General features: G+C 37.2%; 1 protein-coding gene across 6 annotated transcripts in view; it reads right to left on the bottom strand.

The window, feature by feature from the left end:
- MYO1B (myosin IB) overlaps positions 1 to 17,955 on the bottom strand; it is a 171,819-nt gene that overhangs the window by 61,624 nt on the left and 92,240 nt on the right. For all 6 annotated transcript variants that reach the window (XM_019740730.2, XM_019740732.2, XM_019740734.2 and 3 more), the window contains exons 6-9: positions 16,538 to 16,584; positions 11,345 to 11,408; positions 1,867 to 1,965; positions 364 to 467 (exon numbers count right to left, since the gene is read on the bottom strand). In XM_019740730.2, the coding sequence (XP_019596289.2) occupies positions 364 to 467; positions 1,867 to 1,965; positions 11,345 to 11,408; positions 16,538 to 16,584 (314 nt within the window). The remainder of the gene's footprint in view (positions 1 to 363; positions 468 to 1,866; positions 1,966 to 11,344; positions 11,409 to 16,537; positions 16,585 to 17,955) is intronic.

Genomic DNA, 17,955 nt, shown 5'->3' with positions numbered 1-17,955 from the left:
TTCACACTTGAAAATTAAATACTGAGCTTTGGCTATGAAAAAACATTCAGAATTTCAGTACAATGTTAAAAGAGTCAAACTCCAAGATAATATAATAAGAAAGCTCCTTTTGAAAAATAGTAAAATCGCAAGCTCCAGTACAGCACGGCCTTCACAATATTGTATAATTTTTGAGCTAGTAAAAAAAATAAATAAAAAAAATAACAACCCACCAAACTAATAAAAATACAATAAATTCTTGCATAATTCTGAAACCTTAGAAAGCATGAGTTATACATTAAAGAAAACTCAGATTTGTTACCAATTCCAATTGGTGATATAGTGTTACCCATTTTAAAGAGCAATACGAAGATTACATCTTACCCTTACGGTTCTGAAATTTGCTGCATCATCCACTCCATTAACTTTGGCAGAGTCCAGACTCAGGTAGTTGTATCTGCTGAAATCCCGCTCGAGTTTAAGTTTATCTATTGAATCACACACAAAAACTGATAAGCCACTTCAATAAATCTAATTATCTTTAAGTTCCCATTTCTATATCCCTTCAGATAAAATGACTTTCACATTCTGTATTGTATCAACAGAACAAAACTTGATGCCCAAATACCAATAGCATTTTTCTAAAATCACTTGTATTACTGTTTTCAAAACAGTAAGGCCATTTTCATATCTTTATAATATAAAATATCTTCAATGCACTATTTCATTATAGCATGATGCCTGTCTAGTAATTCCCCCACCACTGGAAATCTGTGTTCTCACCAGTTTATAATAATAAAAAATGGGCAGTGATAAATGTCTTCATACAAAATGTTTTTGGGGTTGTTTTGAATTATTTCATTGGGATATATTCCAAAAAGTGGTGTGCCTGGGCAGTAGGCTCTGATCATTTTATGACTTATTTTAGGTTGCTAATTAGTCTCCCAGGAAGGAGGTCTCACTTTGAAGTGACACCCACAAGGCTGAAGTATATCAGTGCCTGACAACTGTGCCAGTTTTGTCCTTTCCTGTAAGTTTCACTACCGTGTTTCACCGAAAATAAGACCTAGCCGGACAATCAGCTCTAATGCGTTTTTTGGAGCAAACATTAATATAAGACCCAGTCTTATTTATAATATAAGACTGGGTCTTATATTATATTATATTACATAAGACCCGGTAGTATAGTATAGTATAATATAGGAGACCCAGTCTTATATTACTATAATATAATTTTTGCTCCAAAAGATGCATTAGAGTTGATTAGCTGGCTAGGTCTTATTTTTGGGGAAAACACAGTTATATATATATATAAAACACTTCAGAATTGTTTTAAGGTCATTTATTGATTATTATTGAGGATGATATTTTTCCCCAAGTGTTGTTGACTTTCCATAGCTTTTCAACTATTTGTAGAAAACTTTTTATCACTTGGCCGTTGCTATTGGATACTGTACTTACATATTTATATATTCTCTAAAATATCCAAAGGTCATATTTTTCACTCCAGTATCAGTTGCAAATGTCTTCCCACAATTTTTAAATCTTCACTGAACAATTTGTTTTTTTTATGATTGTAGTCATCTACTGTTCCCAGATAATATCCTCTCCCCAAGTTTTTTTTCACTTTATGAGTAGCCCCTCCCCCAACACCTAGGCCTTTTAGGAAACCATCTCAGACATAAGGCACAGTATCTGCTGAGGTACAGAGATATATATCAAACAAATGCTGGGGTATGATGAAAGCAAACACACCACGTTCTTCACTTCAACCAGAGTCATGGAAAATTTTTAAGAAGAAGGGAAAAGCACATGGGACACTTTTAAAAAGAATGCTTTGGAAATGTTGTGACACTTAAAAATTAATACATAAAGACAGGGACTTACTGAGGAGCTCTTCAGAGGCACCAGAGAGCAGCTGATAGAAAACATGGAAGTTTCTCTCACCCCTTGGCTGCTTAACAACTCGAGATTTCTCTAAAAGATCTAAAAAGAAAAAGAACCAAATCATACTATAGTATTAATTTTGCTTTTAAATTCACCATAGTTCTTTTTTCTCCCCTTTCACTTTTTCATTTTCTGTTTTGTATTAGCAAAATAATATCAGAAGATATATTTTTTTTCAGGAAAAAGCTCAACTCTAACTAAAATGACCAAATTAAACAAATCAGATCCTTTTTAAACAACAGTGAATAGGCAAAATAAGTTCAACAATACATTTGACAAGTTGATTAAAGACAACATAGTTTTATACTGACATTCTCTTGACTTTATATAATACATGATGACATTAAGTTCTTCAAAATGTAGCATTATATACCAAGCGATGAAATGCAGCTTTATGAATCCACTAAATAAAAAGTTAGTATTTTTGAGATCTTACTGTGTGCTAGGTGCTTTATAGACTTATTTCATTGAATCCTCCCAACCATTTTATAAGGTATTATTTAACAGATGAAAAACTGAGAGTCCAAGAGTTTAAGCAGGATTTAAAATCATAGCATCTGACCCAAGTACAGACTCCATCTTATATCCACATGCCCTGCTACCTGGAATAACTGAAGCAGACTTTTTTTGATATCTTGAAGTCTTAGAGAATGAAAGTTGTTCTTATTTAATGGAACTTGGTGTGATTTGACAGTATACTTTCATTGATCTCAGATAATTTTTCATGCCATAAGTTGGATGTCTATATAATCAAGTTTTCAAACGAGAGAGAGAGAGAGAGAGAGAGAGAGAGAGAGAATGAGGGAAGGGAAAGGAAGGGAAGGGAAGGGAAGAAAAAAGAAAAAGAGGAAAGGAAAGAAGAGAAAAGGCGAGAAGAGAAGAGAAGAGAAGAGAAGAGAAGAGAAGAGAAGAGAAGAGAAGAGAAGAGGAGGGGAGGGGAGGTAAGGCCAAGGGAGAAGAAGGGAAAGGAGGAGAGGGGAGGAAAGGGGGAGGGGAGGGGAGGGAGGGGAGGGAGGAGGGGAGGGGAGGGAGGGAGGGGAGGGGAGGGGAGGGGAGAGGGGGGAGGAGGGGAGGGAGGGAGGAGGGGAGGGGAGGGAGGAGGAGAAGAGAGGAGAAGAGAGGAGAAGAGAGGAGAAGAGAGGAGAAGAGAGGAGAAGAGAGGAGAAGAGAAGAGAAGAGAAGAGAAGAGAAGAGAAGAGAAGAGAAGAGAAGAGAAGAGAAGCCAGGCAAACAAAAATGAGTCATTGTGGCAGTATGTGAGAGATGGCAAAGTACAATAGCAGAAAATAATACTGCTTGGAGTCCGGCGTATCCTTGACCAGTGATATAAAAGAGCGACTGGATTCTTGGGGCAAAGGTCAAATTTCGTTATAAAATTCTGAATCAGTGATCCCATTATTGAGCACTGATTTTAGAGAACAGACACATTTGATTTCCAATCAGATTGAAATCTAAATACTATCCAACAAATCCGTAAGTGAGAGAATGACTCACTTACGGATTTTTCTGGAAATGGTCATTGAACTTCTGAATTTGTATTTCTGGAATCCACACCAGCATCTGATGAGGAGTCTAGGTAGAGTTAGAGTGTGGACGTGATGAATGAGAAGTCCCTAGGGCACTCCAAATACATGAGGTCATTTGTAAGAATGAAGAGAGAGTTTGTAAGGAAACATAAATTAAGCTGACTAAAAAGAGAACAAAAATATGTAAATACAAAAATTATTAGGAACAGGATGCTGCAGTTTTAATTTTCATCTCCAGCTCTCATTTGATTTGGATGACTGCCAATGCCCTCAAATAATTTAGCAAAAAGAAAGAAAACAGAAATTGAAAGCACAAGTGAGACAAAATTTAGAAAAGAAAAATTATGTAATATTCATCACCTGTAAGGACTGACCATTTCAATCAATGAATAAGTAAATACTGACATGCAGAGCAGAAGACAATAAACAGGTAAGGATAAAAATACAGTATGATTTTCCTAATCATGTGGCCAAGCTTTCATGGGGTCCTAAGAGCACTGGCACAGTTTTAGAAGAAAGAACCCACAGGGCATCGGTTGATTGTTCACTGAGAAGCTAATCCTTATAGGAAATTCCTCAAGCCTAGAAGAGGGCAACTTGATTACAGGAAAAATACGAACAAATGCTAGTTTACTTCAGTTGTGCACAGATTCTTTCAATCAACTTACTTACTGCTCAACCACTATGTGCCAGGAACTATTTGCAGATGAGCCCGCACTGAATGCAAACATAAAGACCTTCCTCTAGGCCTGCAAGAGTCCCCCCGGCTCAGGATTACTCCCACCACCCAAACCAACAGCAGCAGTTCTTTCCAAGGTGGGAGGCCAAGGCTCTTATGAGAGAGCATGAGGTGGGGGTGGGTTAGGCATAGGGACCGGGTGTCCTTCACCTGTCAAAGCCCACAAACGTCAGGCTCTTCCCCTAGTGCTAAGAACCCTACCACACCTCACAAGCATTGGCAGCTTGCTGCCCTTCCACCTAACAGTGACACCTTAATACCATGTTTCTCCGAAAATAAGACCTAGCCAGACAATCGGCTCTAATGCACCTTTTGGAGCAAAAATTTAATGTAAGACCAAGTCTTATTTTACTATATTATAAGATTGGATAATGATATGATATGATATGATATGATATGATATATGATATGATGTGATATGATACCGGGTATAATATAATCTGACCGGGTCTGATATGATATGATATGATATATGATACCAGGTATAATATAATATAATTAATATAATATAATAAGACCGGGTATAATATGAAATAACATAACATAATACCAGGTCTCATATAAGACCAGGTCTTATACTAATTTTTGCTCCAAAAGATGCATTAGAGCTGATTGTCCGGCTAGGTCTTATTTTCAGGAAAACACAGTAACAATGACAATTGATTGGAGCCAATCACGTTCCAACAAGCCAACCTGGTACTTCATGACACAAAAGGATACCTTCAAAGCATGCGATAGGACCACAGTATCCAAGAGCAACACATTGGCCAGCCTAATGTTTGACACTTTTTGAATAAATGCTCGTAGAAAATGGAGAGTTTAAAAACAGCGATGGCTTTGAGATTCAGCAGATAACAGCTACCAAGTTAAAGAATAATATTCGCTTGTGCAGAGTATGGAAAGGAATGTTGGCCAATGTACCTCTCTTGAACCACACTCACTGATATGATCAGTGATTACTATCATATTCAAATATGAAACATAATGCGATGTGTGCTTAAAAGGAAAGGTGCAGGGGGCGGGGTAGAAAGGGAGCTTGCACTGACCTTCCTCTGTGCATTTGGTGTTTCTCATTTGTTACCATGTTCAACCCTAACACCTTCCCTGAAGCTGGTTTTATAATCCTATATTAAAGATGAGAAAATGAGGCTCACATGCTTTTACTAAGCCATAGAGCCAGAATTCAAAGCTTTAGGTAACTAAGATGTCATGTTTATGCTCTTTATAATTTTCCAGCAAAAAGATTCAAACTCCATAAAAACTTGGAAATCTGTACTTTACATAATCTATATCACTTCAACTAAGTAACTCAATCGTAAAACGAGGAACCTTTTATTACAAAGCAGTTGAAGATTTTACCACCTAAAATGCTTAATCTATTACCCCGTGGCCTACTTATGACTTTTCTCATGAGTTACGAGCTTCCAGGTAGAAAAGCAGTCAGAGAAAATGCCCCAAAATAACTTAGCAGTGTTTAAAACCATACCCTATTCTACTTTTTTATGTGCACACACTAACATAACAGTATGAAGCCATATCAAATAATTACTCAAAGCACAGAAGATAAATTTAACTCACTGTAAGGACTCACCACCTGACCATTTTAATTTACTGAAATGTACCCCTGAATTAAGTCAAACCAAAACACTGGTACAGCCTTCTCCTCTGATTTAGATGGTTCTGCCAACACTGACTGAGCCTCTGCTAGGAAGATTTAGTACAGAGGAGTACAAGACATGCCAAATACTATTTAGTAGAGAAGAGAGTATAAGAATCTCTATATACAGTCATCCCTTGGTATCTGTGGCGGATCGGTTCCAGGACGCCCACAAATAGTAAAACCTGTGGATGCTCAAGTCCCTTACATAAAATGGCACAGTACAAAGCATACAGTCGGCCACAGGTATGTTTTCGATCCGTAGTTGGTTTTGATCCATGGTTGGTAGATGCAGAATCCATGGATACAGAGGGCTGATTGTATTCCAATGCAGCTACATTCCCTTCTCAAGATATCAATTTAAGTTCACATTAAATGAAATATAAATTTAAGTTTTAGGGGAAGAGATAAACCAATTAAGCCATTCTAAAGGGGGGGGAATCAATGGGCAGAGCCAAGGAAACTCTGGAATCAGAACTTTGCCACCAACTCCACCATATCACTGTCACCTGGCTACATATTCACAGTACCAAGACATCTTTTAGGGGCTTTCTTAGTCTTGACTAATTCACCAGCTAGTCCATGACACGTACATGTGCCTGTGTATGTCACAGGACAACCTCTCCATGCACAAGATATGAAAGAAGTAAAATGTCCACATTTGCACCTGCTGGAGAAGGAAGTATTTTAATAGGCAGAGGAGTAACAGGACAAGTAGGGGTTTGGAAGGAGGAAAAAAAAAAATCACATTACTTTGAAACAGCAGGTGACGGATTAGAAAGTATGATCAAAGTTTCTTTATTTTATGTATAATCTCCCTTTCGGAAAAGAAGAAATGGTCTAAGTTCTTGATTAAGGCTTAAGGAAGTATTGGCTGGTTTGCCTTTGCCAGTCAAGCCTCAATGACCATGAACGCCCATGAGGCCGAACACTGACAGACTCCCAGAGACTCTGTGCTCCTCTCCCACTGCTCAGAGGTAAACATTATGAAAAACGGTATTGGGGTGGCATTTAGGCTGATCGATGTATGCCCTTTCATTTAAAGCAAAATGATACATTTAGAAATAATTATGGGCCTACAATCTGAATAACTACAATTTATATCCTTTTTTTCTCTGTTGTCTTGGATAATCATCCCTAAAGAAAAAAATGTCCAATCCCCAGTGAGTCACTGGGCATACCTTATGGTAGTAGTATCAGTGGAAAATTCTATGAACTTAGGTTTGCTCATATGTTGGGGTAATATTCCAAAATCAACTCTATACTTTTCTGGAAATAAACAACATGACCCTCAAGATTGGAAACTAAGAAGTTTCATTAATGACAGATGTTAAAGGAAAAAAGATGGGGCCCATGTCTTCGTACAAATCATTCACTGAGCATTTGTGAAAGAGAGCAGATGTGAACGTTCACCACAGGGCTCTCTCACAGCCCAGATCTCACAGATCTCCATCGATTTGCAGGTTACATGCACTGAGGCATCTAAAACATCTGGCATGCCGTGACATTACAATTTTCCCTTCCCTCCACCTCCACGGCAGTGCTTCTAGTGGTGATCATTTAGCAACATACACCAATACTGAATCATTATGCTGCACACCAGAAATTAATATAATGTTGCATGTCAATTATAGCATCATAAAAAATTTGCATAAAAAAGGAAAGTCAATTAAAATTATCCAATAAAGTAGAAGCTTTATTCCTCAACAGATTTTTCTATGTCACAGCTGTACTTGTATCTTGTGTTCTTATGTGATTATTAATTCAAATAGTGTCAGATACTGTTTTTGTTGCTGTCATTCAGCAGTGAACCAGACAAACCAAGTCTGTCCTTAGAGGGCATATATTTGGCTAGGAGCTAGAGACAATAAACAAATAAGATTATAATGATGAAAAAAGCAAACATTTATTGAGTGCTTACTATGTGCCAGGCACTGTGTTACAAGTGTTTCAGATATTAACAAATAATTTACACCTTATGACAATCCTATGAAATTAGTACTATTATTATCCCATTTCAAAGATAAAAGAAAGGAGACACAGAGAATTAAGTAATTTGCTGTCTTTTTTGTTTAAACCAAATGAAAAACTAGTCCGAGTTGTATAAGTAGGCTCATGGATATGCCCCCAATAATAAAGCAGAAAAAGATAGGGCCTGCCTATATTTAACCAATTCCATCCTTAACTCTAGCATTTACTGAGCACCTACTGTGTGTCAGGTATTACACTAGGCTCTTGATAAACCTCCATGAAAAGGACAGCTATATCTCCTGTCCTTACAGTTTCCACAGGTATATGCACACCTGAAATCATGAGGCTTTTTTATAATAGACACGTGCGCACGCTATTCTACTTTTAGGAGACCTGGGACTTGTACAACATTTTCTTGGGATTTGTACCACATTTTCTCCAATCTAAATTATCATCAAGGGGCACAGCTATAAGACAATGCCTGTGACTATTAATAAAAGCCACCAGGTTTCCAAAAGTTTCTAATGCATAACATTAGATCCAAAATTCTCAAAAAAAATGTATAAATTGTATAAGACCAACAAGCATTAACAAAGTAGGAAAAATATTACCTCACATCAACCAAACATCTGGATGTGCTTTCATATTTTATCTTCTCAAATGCAGCAAATGTTTGCCACTTTCTATTTTTTAAACACTTCTCTCCTAATGGTACTAACCTCGAGGATATTATTAACTTTCAAGTGAGTTCAAGACAAGTTTGATAGCATACCTCTTTTAGAAAGAGAGTAAGATATTGGGCTTTCTTTTCCACTTCCTGAGTAGACAACTGGCTCAAGTGATCTTGTGCCTGTTTCAGGGTAACAATTATAGCCAACAATCTGTACTTTTACTAGGTGGCTGCTGGAAAAGGAAGCAAAATATGCTTCCTACAAAATGGCAAATCTTGTGTCCTTTTCTAGGCTACCAGACGCTAACTTTTGGCAGCTTGGAAAGAAAAAGAGTGGGTTTACCCATTGCTTTACATCCCCTTAAGCCAGCAGACAGCAACTCCCAGTGAGTACCTATGAGTCAGTCCTCTATCTATGCAGGGTGAAATTTCCTGCTCTTGCCGCTAATGTAGTACTTTCCTCTCCAAAGCAAAGGATACTCAAAAATACCAGGGTGTTCCCACTACCACAAATTTCAATATAACTTCATTGTGGGAACAAATGGTAACAAACACCATATGAAACCCATTCATGATGATACAGTAATCTTAATTGGAAAATAACTGACTGTTTAATATTTATTCTCCATGGATACTGGAAGAATTAGAGGGTAGGAACACAGTTCTGTTTGGAGCTCAAACTTCAAATGTAAAACCTAAGTTATTTTCCAGTACTTTTAATAAAGTAATCCTTACATATTTTCCTAGAATCCTCCAAAAGTAATACTGAGTCAATCCTTCCAGAATGTTTAGATATAAGTTCTATAATGAAAACAGTAAACTTGCCCTCATTTAAAATGATAGTGTATTATTAAATTAATACCGCGTTTCCCCAAAAATAAGACCTAACTGGACAATCAGCTCAATGCATCTTTTGGAGCAAAAATTAATATAAAACCCAGTCTTATTTTACTATAAGACTAGGTATAATAATATAACATAACATAACGTAATATAATATAATATATTATAATATGATACCGGGTCTTATATCAATTTTTGCTCCAAAAGATGCATTAGGTCTGATTGTCTGGCTAGGTCTTATTTTGGGGGAAACAGGGTAACTAGTTAATTTGTCTTATAAAAAGTAAATGCTAAAGATTTATGAACATCTTCAGAATGAAAATAAACAATTCCTTAAAATGGTGGTCTTAAAAATTAAATCTGAGGCATACCTTTTCCTATGCAGCTCTCAAGAGCTGCCATACATTGTGAAGGGAGCTTGCGTAACAAGCTTGGCGTGGTTATAATCATCTGCTTTCGGTTACGTCATATATAGTTTGCACAGGTACTTTTGCTTCTGTATTTGACATATAAAAACCTTTAACCTAAGTAGTACTATCCTAGCCAATTTCATTTCATATTAAAAATTTATGTTTTTTTAAGATATTTCTCTAATAAACACACACTTTTTCAAATATGGATAATCCCAACGCATGGCACATAAAATGTGTAGTCAGTCAAACTAAAATGGAAAATTAAACTATTTAAAAACAACAAAATGGTGAAAATGGGAAGAGCCATCGAATTTATCCAATTTAATCCCACTCTTTCAAAGATGAGGAAACTAGCTCTAGAAGGTTACTCTACGAACAGTAATTTTCTTTTCTTTTTTTTTGAAATAGGCTGCATAGTTCGCCCAAATTACTTAAAACACTAACTTTCAAGTGGTATTCATCTGGTTCTAAATTTCATCAGGAAGATCTCACAGGCTGCCTAGGGGCCCAGGGGTTCTGGCTAGCCATCATCTCCTGTTAAACCAGACCAGGTCTTACTTTATTTATCTGTTTCATATTTGGGGTTCAGCTTTAAAGTTCATTTGAAGAAGCAATGCCACTGCTATCACAAATATAATGAGCATTGCTTTGGATATCTGAGTCATTTGTCATTTTGTTTATCAAGTCTAAACTTAGTTCATTTTCATGCTAACAATCCCAATAGCACCACAGGGTGGTGAGGAGGCTGAGGTAATGGGAGGTTCAAAAGGATGGCCCTCAAAAAAACTAGAGGACTCAAGAGGACAACCAGGTCGTGGCTCCAATAGGAGGTGCACAAACCCTGGGTCATCGTCTTAAATGTTTCAAACTAATCAACTACAAAACCAGCACGAGCAGACATCAGGGCAATGCCACATGTATGCATGCCACAAAGCACTTATGGCATCGCCATATTTATAATAGATACTGGCCATTATGACCACTTTAGAAAACTCTTGACCTGTGGCTGTTAAGCAAACCTCACCTGATACTGTTTTTTCACTTTGACAGAGAACATTTCACTTCTATAATCATAAATAATGACTAAAGGAGGGTAATAAATCTATTTCTACCTAATGGGTCTATTATACTCAATGATTTAAATAAATGGAAGGACAAAAAAAAATGTCTCACAAAAATCTTGAAATAGAGGTCTACTCATTATGTTAGATAAATGCTACCCCCCCAAATTATTAAATTAAAATCAACTATTTATATTTTGTTTTTAGTCATAAAATAATTTTGTTAACCAAAATAAGCATTGGAGGATCTTTTTCATTACTGGATTGGCTTAAAGATCTATAGAGTATAAAATACAGTTGGACAAATACCTATTTCTTTAGCAGACTCCTAAAAAGTTGTCAAAGGTAAAGATTAAGTATTCTTTTAAAAAGATTTAGAAATTAAATTATATAAGACAATCTGAAATGATAGGTTAAAAATCTAAGAAAACGTATTCTATATCCATCTCTTGAAGACCCAACTATCTAAAAAATTCTATTATAAACACACATTTTACTATTTTGAACTTCTTTAAAAGAATTCAGGTAAAATACTCACAGTTACTAATCACTCCTCCCAGTGGATCGCCTTTAAAATCAAATTCAATATCCATATATTTGCCCTGCCAAAGAAAGATTTAGTGAGTTTTCAAGTTCACCTCAAAATATTCAGTCAGCATTATCTTCTAAGAGAATAGCATACTGAGCCCTTTATATATTTGTTTAAATGTAATTAAGAAAGACAGTTTATATAACCATGATGCAAAACAATGCCTCCATGAATAATTCATATTAAATACCACGTTAGCTCAAAGCTGACATATCCCACTGCTAATTCAAGAACAGAGCTTCTCAGCCATCACGTAACTTTTCCATTTCAGATACATATTTCAAATTCTGAAGGGTGTGTATATTCAATTCGAGAATAAAACTGAGGAAAATAAGTATCCCTTGCATATGCACTCGTTGGGAAGATAAATTATTTCGTTTTTATAGGGAAAATATGTTTTGAACAATGGCTAGAAAATCTAATCATACTGGACAGTGGAACACTTCAAGTACTGTTTTTGTATCTACTCAAATCAAATACATGGCTATGTAGAGTGAACAGTTCAGAATCAAAGACTGATTGGTATTACTCTCTTAGGCTTTTAACCTAGATTACACAGCAATATATAACCAGGTTCGTATTACACTTTATAGATGGTATATTAAACACAGAGAAACACACATGGAGTTTCATACTGTGATTTTTAAAGATTTGGCCTGTAATTGTTTAGTTAAAGAGTAACAAGTATAACAGAATAGCCTTGACAGCTGTTTTTTGTTTGGAAAAGGGTGTGTTGATCTAATAAGTAGCCTTTAGTTTTGTTTCATGTTCTACCTTAGTAATAGTCAGATAGACGGTTTGTAAATAATTCTCCCAAAGAATTACTTTAACTCTTTTCTATTTTAATAATAATGGTAAGGGAGAAGAAACATGATCACATGGCACTCAGTCAACGATGCAATTTGTGCCTTTTTATTAGCTCATGCATGTTCTTTCTCCTTCTCCTTCTTCATTATCATGGGTCATCTGGCCTTTTAAAGTCTTCACTTATTCTTAAGTAAAGGCCTACCAAACAACTTCCTAGATACTCAAGTAGTCAAACAAGGGAAAACAGGACACAGGACCTGCCCTCAAAAACGTAAAGCCTAGGTGGGGAAATGGAGACAGGTAAACAAGACGTTACTGTGTATGGGGATATATCCTACAGTGGGTCATAGTGCTATGCACAAAGCAAAGGGACAAGGGGAGAAGAGGAAGTCTGCCCTAGCTTAAATGCAAAGTATCAGAAGTCGGGCAGGCCAGAAGGTGGAAGAGCAGGAAGGAGCAGGCATAAGAATTGGCATCTATGAGGATGGTGAGGGAAGTTAGAGCACATCATGACACTGAGACATTTCCTGACAGCCAAGTCAAGTCATTAAGGATTCCTAAACAAGTATGCCCATAGCAGACTTGCCTCTTTACAAAATCACTCTGGCTAGGGTGGAATGGACTAGAAAGGAGCAAGACCACATGAAGCTGACAGGAGGTGGCAGTAATCAGGGGAGAAATGTTGGTGGCTTTAAGCAGGAGTAGAAAAAGGGAAAAGCAAACAGAGTTGAGAGTTACCCAGAGAGTCACAATGACAGGTACTGGTTGAACATACAAGGCGAGAGAGAAGGGGGACAAGGATTAAAAAGTCCAGGAATCTAGCTCAGGCAACTGAGTGGATAGTGACTGATATTCTCCATGATGGTGGGGACAAAGCAGGTGAAGCACCTACAAAGCAGCGAAGAAAAGGTAACTTCACAAGAGAATGAGAGGTTGACCGTACGAAGGGGGATGATGTTGATGGAAGGTGGTTCCCTGGGATTAGGAGGCAATAGGGTCTAGCATAGGTAGAGGGATTAGGAATAGTGTGAGACAGGAGTTGAAAATCTCCCAGTATGACAGGAGGCTGTGTACACAGATACAGGGACAGCTGAGGCACAAAAAAAGGCTTAGATGAGGAGGAGGAGGAGGAAAATGGTGGTAGTGGTGATGATTTCTGTGAAGCAGGCATATCATCAGCTGAGAGTAAAGGATAAGAGGTTTGAAGAGAGTAGAATAACCACTGTGGAAAATGAAAAAGGAAGCTGACTAAGGAAAAACTATTGGACAACACTGAGGATTCCGCTGATATTGGCATGGCACTCTTCCCATCCAGCCACATCTTGACTACTGCCAAAAGCTTGGTTCTGATCGTGTCACTAGTCAACTCAAAAATAACCAGTGGCTTTCCATTGCCTACAAATAAAGCCCGAGACCCTGAACCTGATACTCCCAGCCCTCCAGTTGAGGCCTTAACTCATCTTTCCAACCCTACGGCCCACAGCTCCTTTCACAGACCTTCTGGTCTATAGCAAATAACTCTGACAAGTTCAGGTCCATACCGGTTATCTCCTCAGTTTCCTCATGCTGTATTGCCAGCTCTGCCTGCTCTCCACTCAATTTTGGCACATTTGAATCATATGGGCCCACTCAGGGTTCTCTGCTTTCCCAGACTCCTCCAGCTTCTCTATTCTGAACTTATTAAAACTTACTCTGTACCTTTCATGGGGAACTTACTCTTTCACGTGTTGTGTTATAATTACTTTTAGAAAGCACGTCCATTTCTTCTGACTAGTCTATAAGCTTCTTAAAAATAGGTATTCATTCATCAATAAATGTTTTGAGTGTCTACTACGGTGCTAGGCACTGGGCGCCATGACTGAGGCCCTATAGGAACAAGAATGAGGTCCTTGTTCCCATGGCTCTAAGGTCAATGGTCACGTAAGCAGGAGACATGAATATAATAATTCCAGAGACTAATGAATGCCTGGAAAAAATAAAAACAGGATGAAGTCACAGAGTCTGGAAAAAGCATCATGGAAGTGACATCTGAGGTGAGAGCAAAGTAAAACAAGATGCGTCCATGCAAAGATCTGTGGATAGAGCATGGGCAACTGCAAAAGGCTAAGGCTAGAAAGTGTGTGGTATGCTTGACAGTCACACAGGCTTGTGTGGCTGAGACTGAATAAGGGCAGACAAGGGTAGAACAGGCCCCTGCTCATGCAGGGCCTCCAGGGGAGCCTGTCCTATATTCCAGGTTCAAGGGGGAGCCACTGAGGACTTTCAGCAGGACAGTGATGGGACTTAAGTTTATAAAGGCCACTCCAGCTGCTGGCAGAGTGGATAGCAGGCTGCAAGAGGAGATGCAGGGAGACCTATGTTTATGCATAAATAAATAAAAATGTTTTAAACAAATGAATTTTGTGTGGCTTTTTCATTCCTACTGAACGAGAGGTTTGGTAATGAAACTTTCCCGACCCTATAGGTTCTCTCCTACACTGTCCAGTGCCTAACTTGGCTCTTGGCACACACGAGTAGTACGTGTTCAACAAAGAACTCCTCTCTTCCCCTGATACCCTTGGTTGAGCAATGATTTCCAAAGCCTTCAAATGTTTGTTTGCAAAAAACAGTGCCTCTCTTTCTTAATAGAAGCTCAATATGTAAAAATAGAGGTGGTGTGAGAAACACCATGAAGCACCTCCATGGAACAATGGTCTAAAATGCCAGCCACAGCAAGCAAGTCTAACTAGACCATCGCAAGGTCTACCAGATTTCTCAGTGAAGTTCATCCTGGGATAACCCGTCAATCACTGTCAAGGGAAATGCAATTCCCCTGGAGTCATAAACCACTATTACATATAGTAGTAACTTGGAACCCAGTAGTCCTGTAAAATTATAATATGGATTTGAGTATGTTACTGGTCAAGTCAGAGACCACAAAGCAGAGAAATTACTAAAAACAGGGCATGGAATGATTTAGCCCATAATCTAGTATTAATCTCATATCCTAATATCTCTGTTATAATAGGATTTCTCTGAAGTTAGTTAATAAGCTCTATTACCTGCCAAGCCTTTGACTAGATTTCAAATGTCACACAGTAGGAATGACTCTTTAAGCAGCATGGTTTTCCTCTACTTTCGTGGTCTAAGACTAAATATATTTGCAAATATTTTCTGTCAAGTGTGTGTGTAATTTGCAAACAGTAAAAATAAAATCTCCATAAAGCAGCTTGATCTATTGGAATTACTTCTATCTGCCCATACTTTGCTTCTAATTCTATTTATATAATTAGATTAGCCTGATGACCACAACAGGAAAAGGCATGGCTCAAATCAGTTATAACAACTGACGGGGCTAATCCAATGGAAAAAATTTGCAGCCTTGGAATTAGAAACCTTCCACTTTCCAAGCTATCAAAACTATCTCCCTCGGAGGTCATTCTCTTGCCTTAAGACTGGGTAACTCTAATGAGGAAAATCCAAAATGGGCTAAAAGAGGAAGGGAAGAGAAAGGGCAGGAAGGGTCTGTGGCAGGAAGGCATAAAAGATCATCAAAAATGGTCCCAAGAAATGTGTATGAGAAGAGAGTTTATAAAGTAAATGATATTTTATAATAAAATTTATAAAATTGGTTAAACTATAGGAAAAAGGGACCAATTTCAGAATGCCACCATCATACTCAACACGATTCCCCCAGCTTCCTCCAGGCAGTGTCTGTGTCCCTGTAAAGACCAGAGGCACAACAGAGTGCAGGCCGGCTAGAGATCCCCAAGGGCAGATATGTAAGTACATGCTGGAGAGATGGGCTGGAAAGTTTTCTATCAGTGGAATTCACACTTTCCAACTCAATCACACTCCAAACAACAATTACCTTCAGGTTTCACTATTCAGTCCTCTCTCCCTCTCCCCATTAGGTGCCATTGCTAAACCTCATAATTTTACTTTTCCAAAGTGTTAGAATACACCTGTATCCATTCTGGTCCCACTGCCTAACGGTCAAAATCTGTAGAGCATACAAATTTGACACCCAGCTTCTCCTTCCTTCTACTTAATTTCTGACTCTTAATTACAATTTCTAAATACCAAAACTCAGATAAGAGTTATTCTAAATAGCCTCATTTAAATTAATGGAATTTTATGATAGATGATGAAAAACAAAGAGCTTGTCACTCCAAGAATTAAAAGGGAAAATTCCAGAAAGCAAAAAAATGAATTCCTTAGAAAACTTTCAGTGTCTCAATAGCAATGGTATTCTTTTTTAAATGTGTGTATTAAGAAATATTAAACATCTACTAGTTGTTTAACATACATGAGCTAAATATTAGTGTTAACACTTATGCTTATACAAATACTTACAAATCTAGAGGAGTTGTCATTCCTTACAGTCTTGGCATTTCCAAACGCTAGTAAGAAAGAAACAGATGCATGGTTAAAATTGACAAAAAAAATAATTTTGAGCAGAGAGATAAAGCTAATGTAATATATGACATCTATAAATCCTAGAAAATACAAGTTGTAGCAATGACATTTCAGTCCAAAATTTCCAGAAACATACTTAACAAAAGCATACTAAAGCTTCCATGTCTTATTACAAGTTCATAGAAAAAGAGTCATTCCTATGACTCATGGATTTTTTTTCAACAATTACTGTAAACTTAACCTTGTTTAATTCAAGACCTTTCAACTGTTTTGACAGTCGTTAACTGAATGGCTAGCAAGTAAGGCTTCTATGCTTTCCAATCATTATCATCAGTGAGTAAGATTATTTCAGAGATAACTACAACTAAATATTACCAAAGGTAATAAACTTGATAAGGTTTCCAGATAGAATAAGACCCAAGAGACTTTAAACTGTTTAATAATTTTAAGTAAAGCTATTTAAATGTGATTACCATATTTTGCTGAGTATAGTGCACGCCTATATATAATGCGTATCCACGCTTTTGGCCCTAACTTTCAGAGGGGGAAAAAAAGCTTTTGTTTCAATTTTTCAATTCAAATTTTTATTTGTTTATATTTAGGCACTTTTTTTTGTATTATAAAGGAATTGTAGCATTCATTTTTTAACATATTATGATACAAGAAATTTTACATAACAAGTAATTACAAAACACAACAGATACAGGGTACAAGAAATTTTATGTACTAGTAACAAATTTGTGACATTTATGCATCATAGAAGGCTAAGAATTCTTCCTCATTGCAAGTTTGTCGTAAATTCAACAAAACCGATTACTGTATTACAGGGTATTTATTATTTTGCATACAGGTATCGTTATTGATTTCTAGAGTTACATTTTTAACTCATAAGCATAAATAAAAGAACTAAAAACATTTATATAGATATGAAATTAGTACTAACCATACATAATGCGCACCTTACTTTTCCCCTCACAAATATGGGCAAAAAAGTGTGCGTTATACACAGCAAAATATGGTAAATATATAACACAAAGAGTAAGAGATTTGAAAACTAAAGTCATTTCCAATAGGCTAAAAATGCTACATACTTTTATTAGCTCATGTTCGTCGGATCTAAGTGAAATTTTTCAGAATATAAGGAAAATCGAACTGGCCCATAATGCAAAATCCAAGTGTGTTCCTTTCTATCTCTGCTGCTCCAGAGCCAGGATCTCCCACAGGGCACATAAGAACCATGGGTTGATGCTGCCCAGGCACAGGGTTCCTGTTTACCACAGGTAGTTCATAGTCTCGTAAGGCAAACGCATCATTTTACCAAGCTTGTGCACAAAGTAGGAGCAAATTAATCTGGG

Source organism: Rhinolophus sinicus, linkage group LG01, assembly GCF_036562045.2.
Source record: "Rhinolophus sinicus isolate RSC01 linkage group LG01, ASM3656204v1, whole genome shotgun sequence".
Classification (NCBI taxonomy): Eukaryota; Metazoa; Chordata; class Mammalia; order Chiroptera; family Rhinolophidae; genus Rhinolophus; species Rhinolophus sinicus.
The sequence above is the reverse complement of the archived record's forward strand: the minus strand, read 5'-3'. Positions and strand labels throughout refer to the sequence as shown.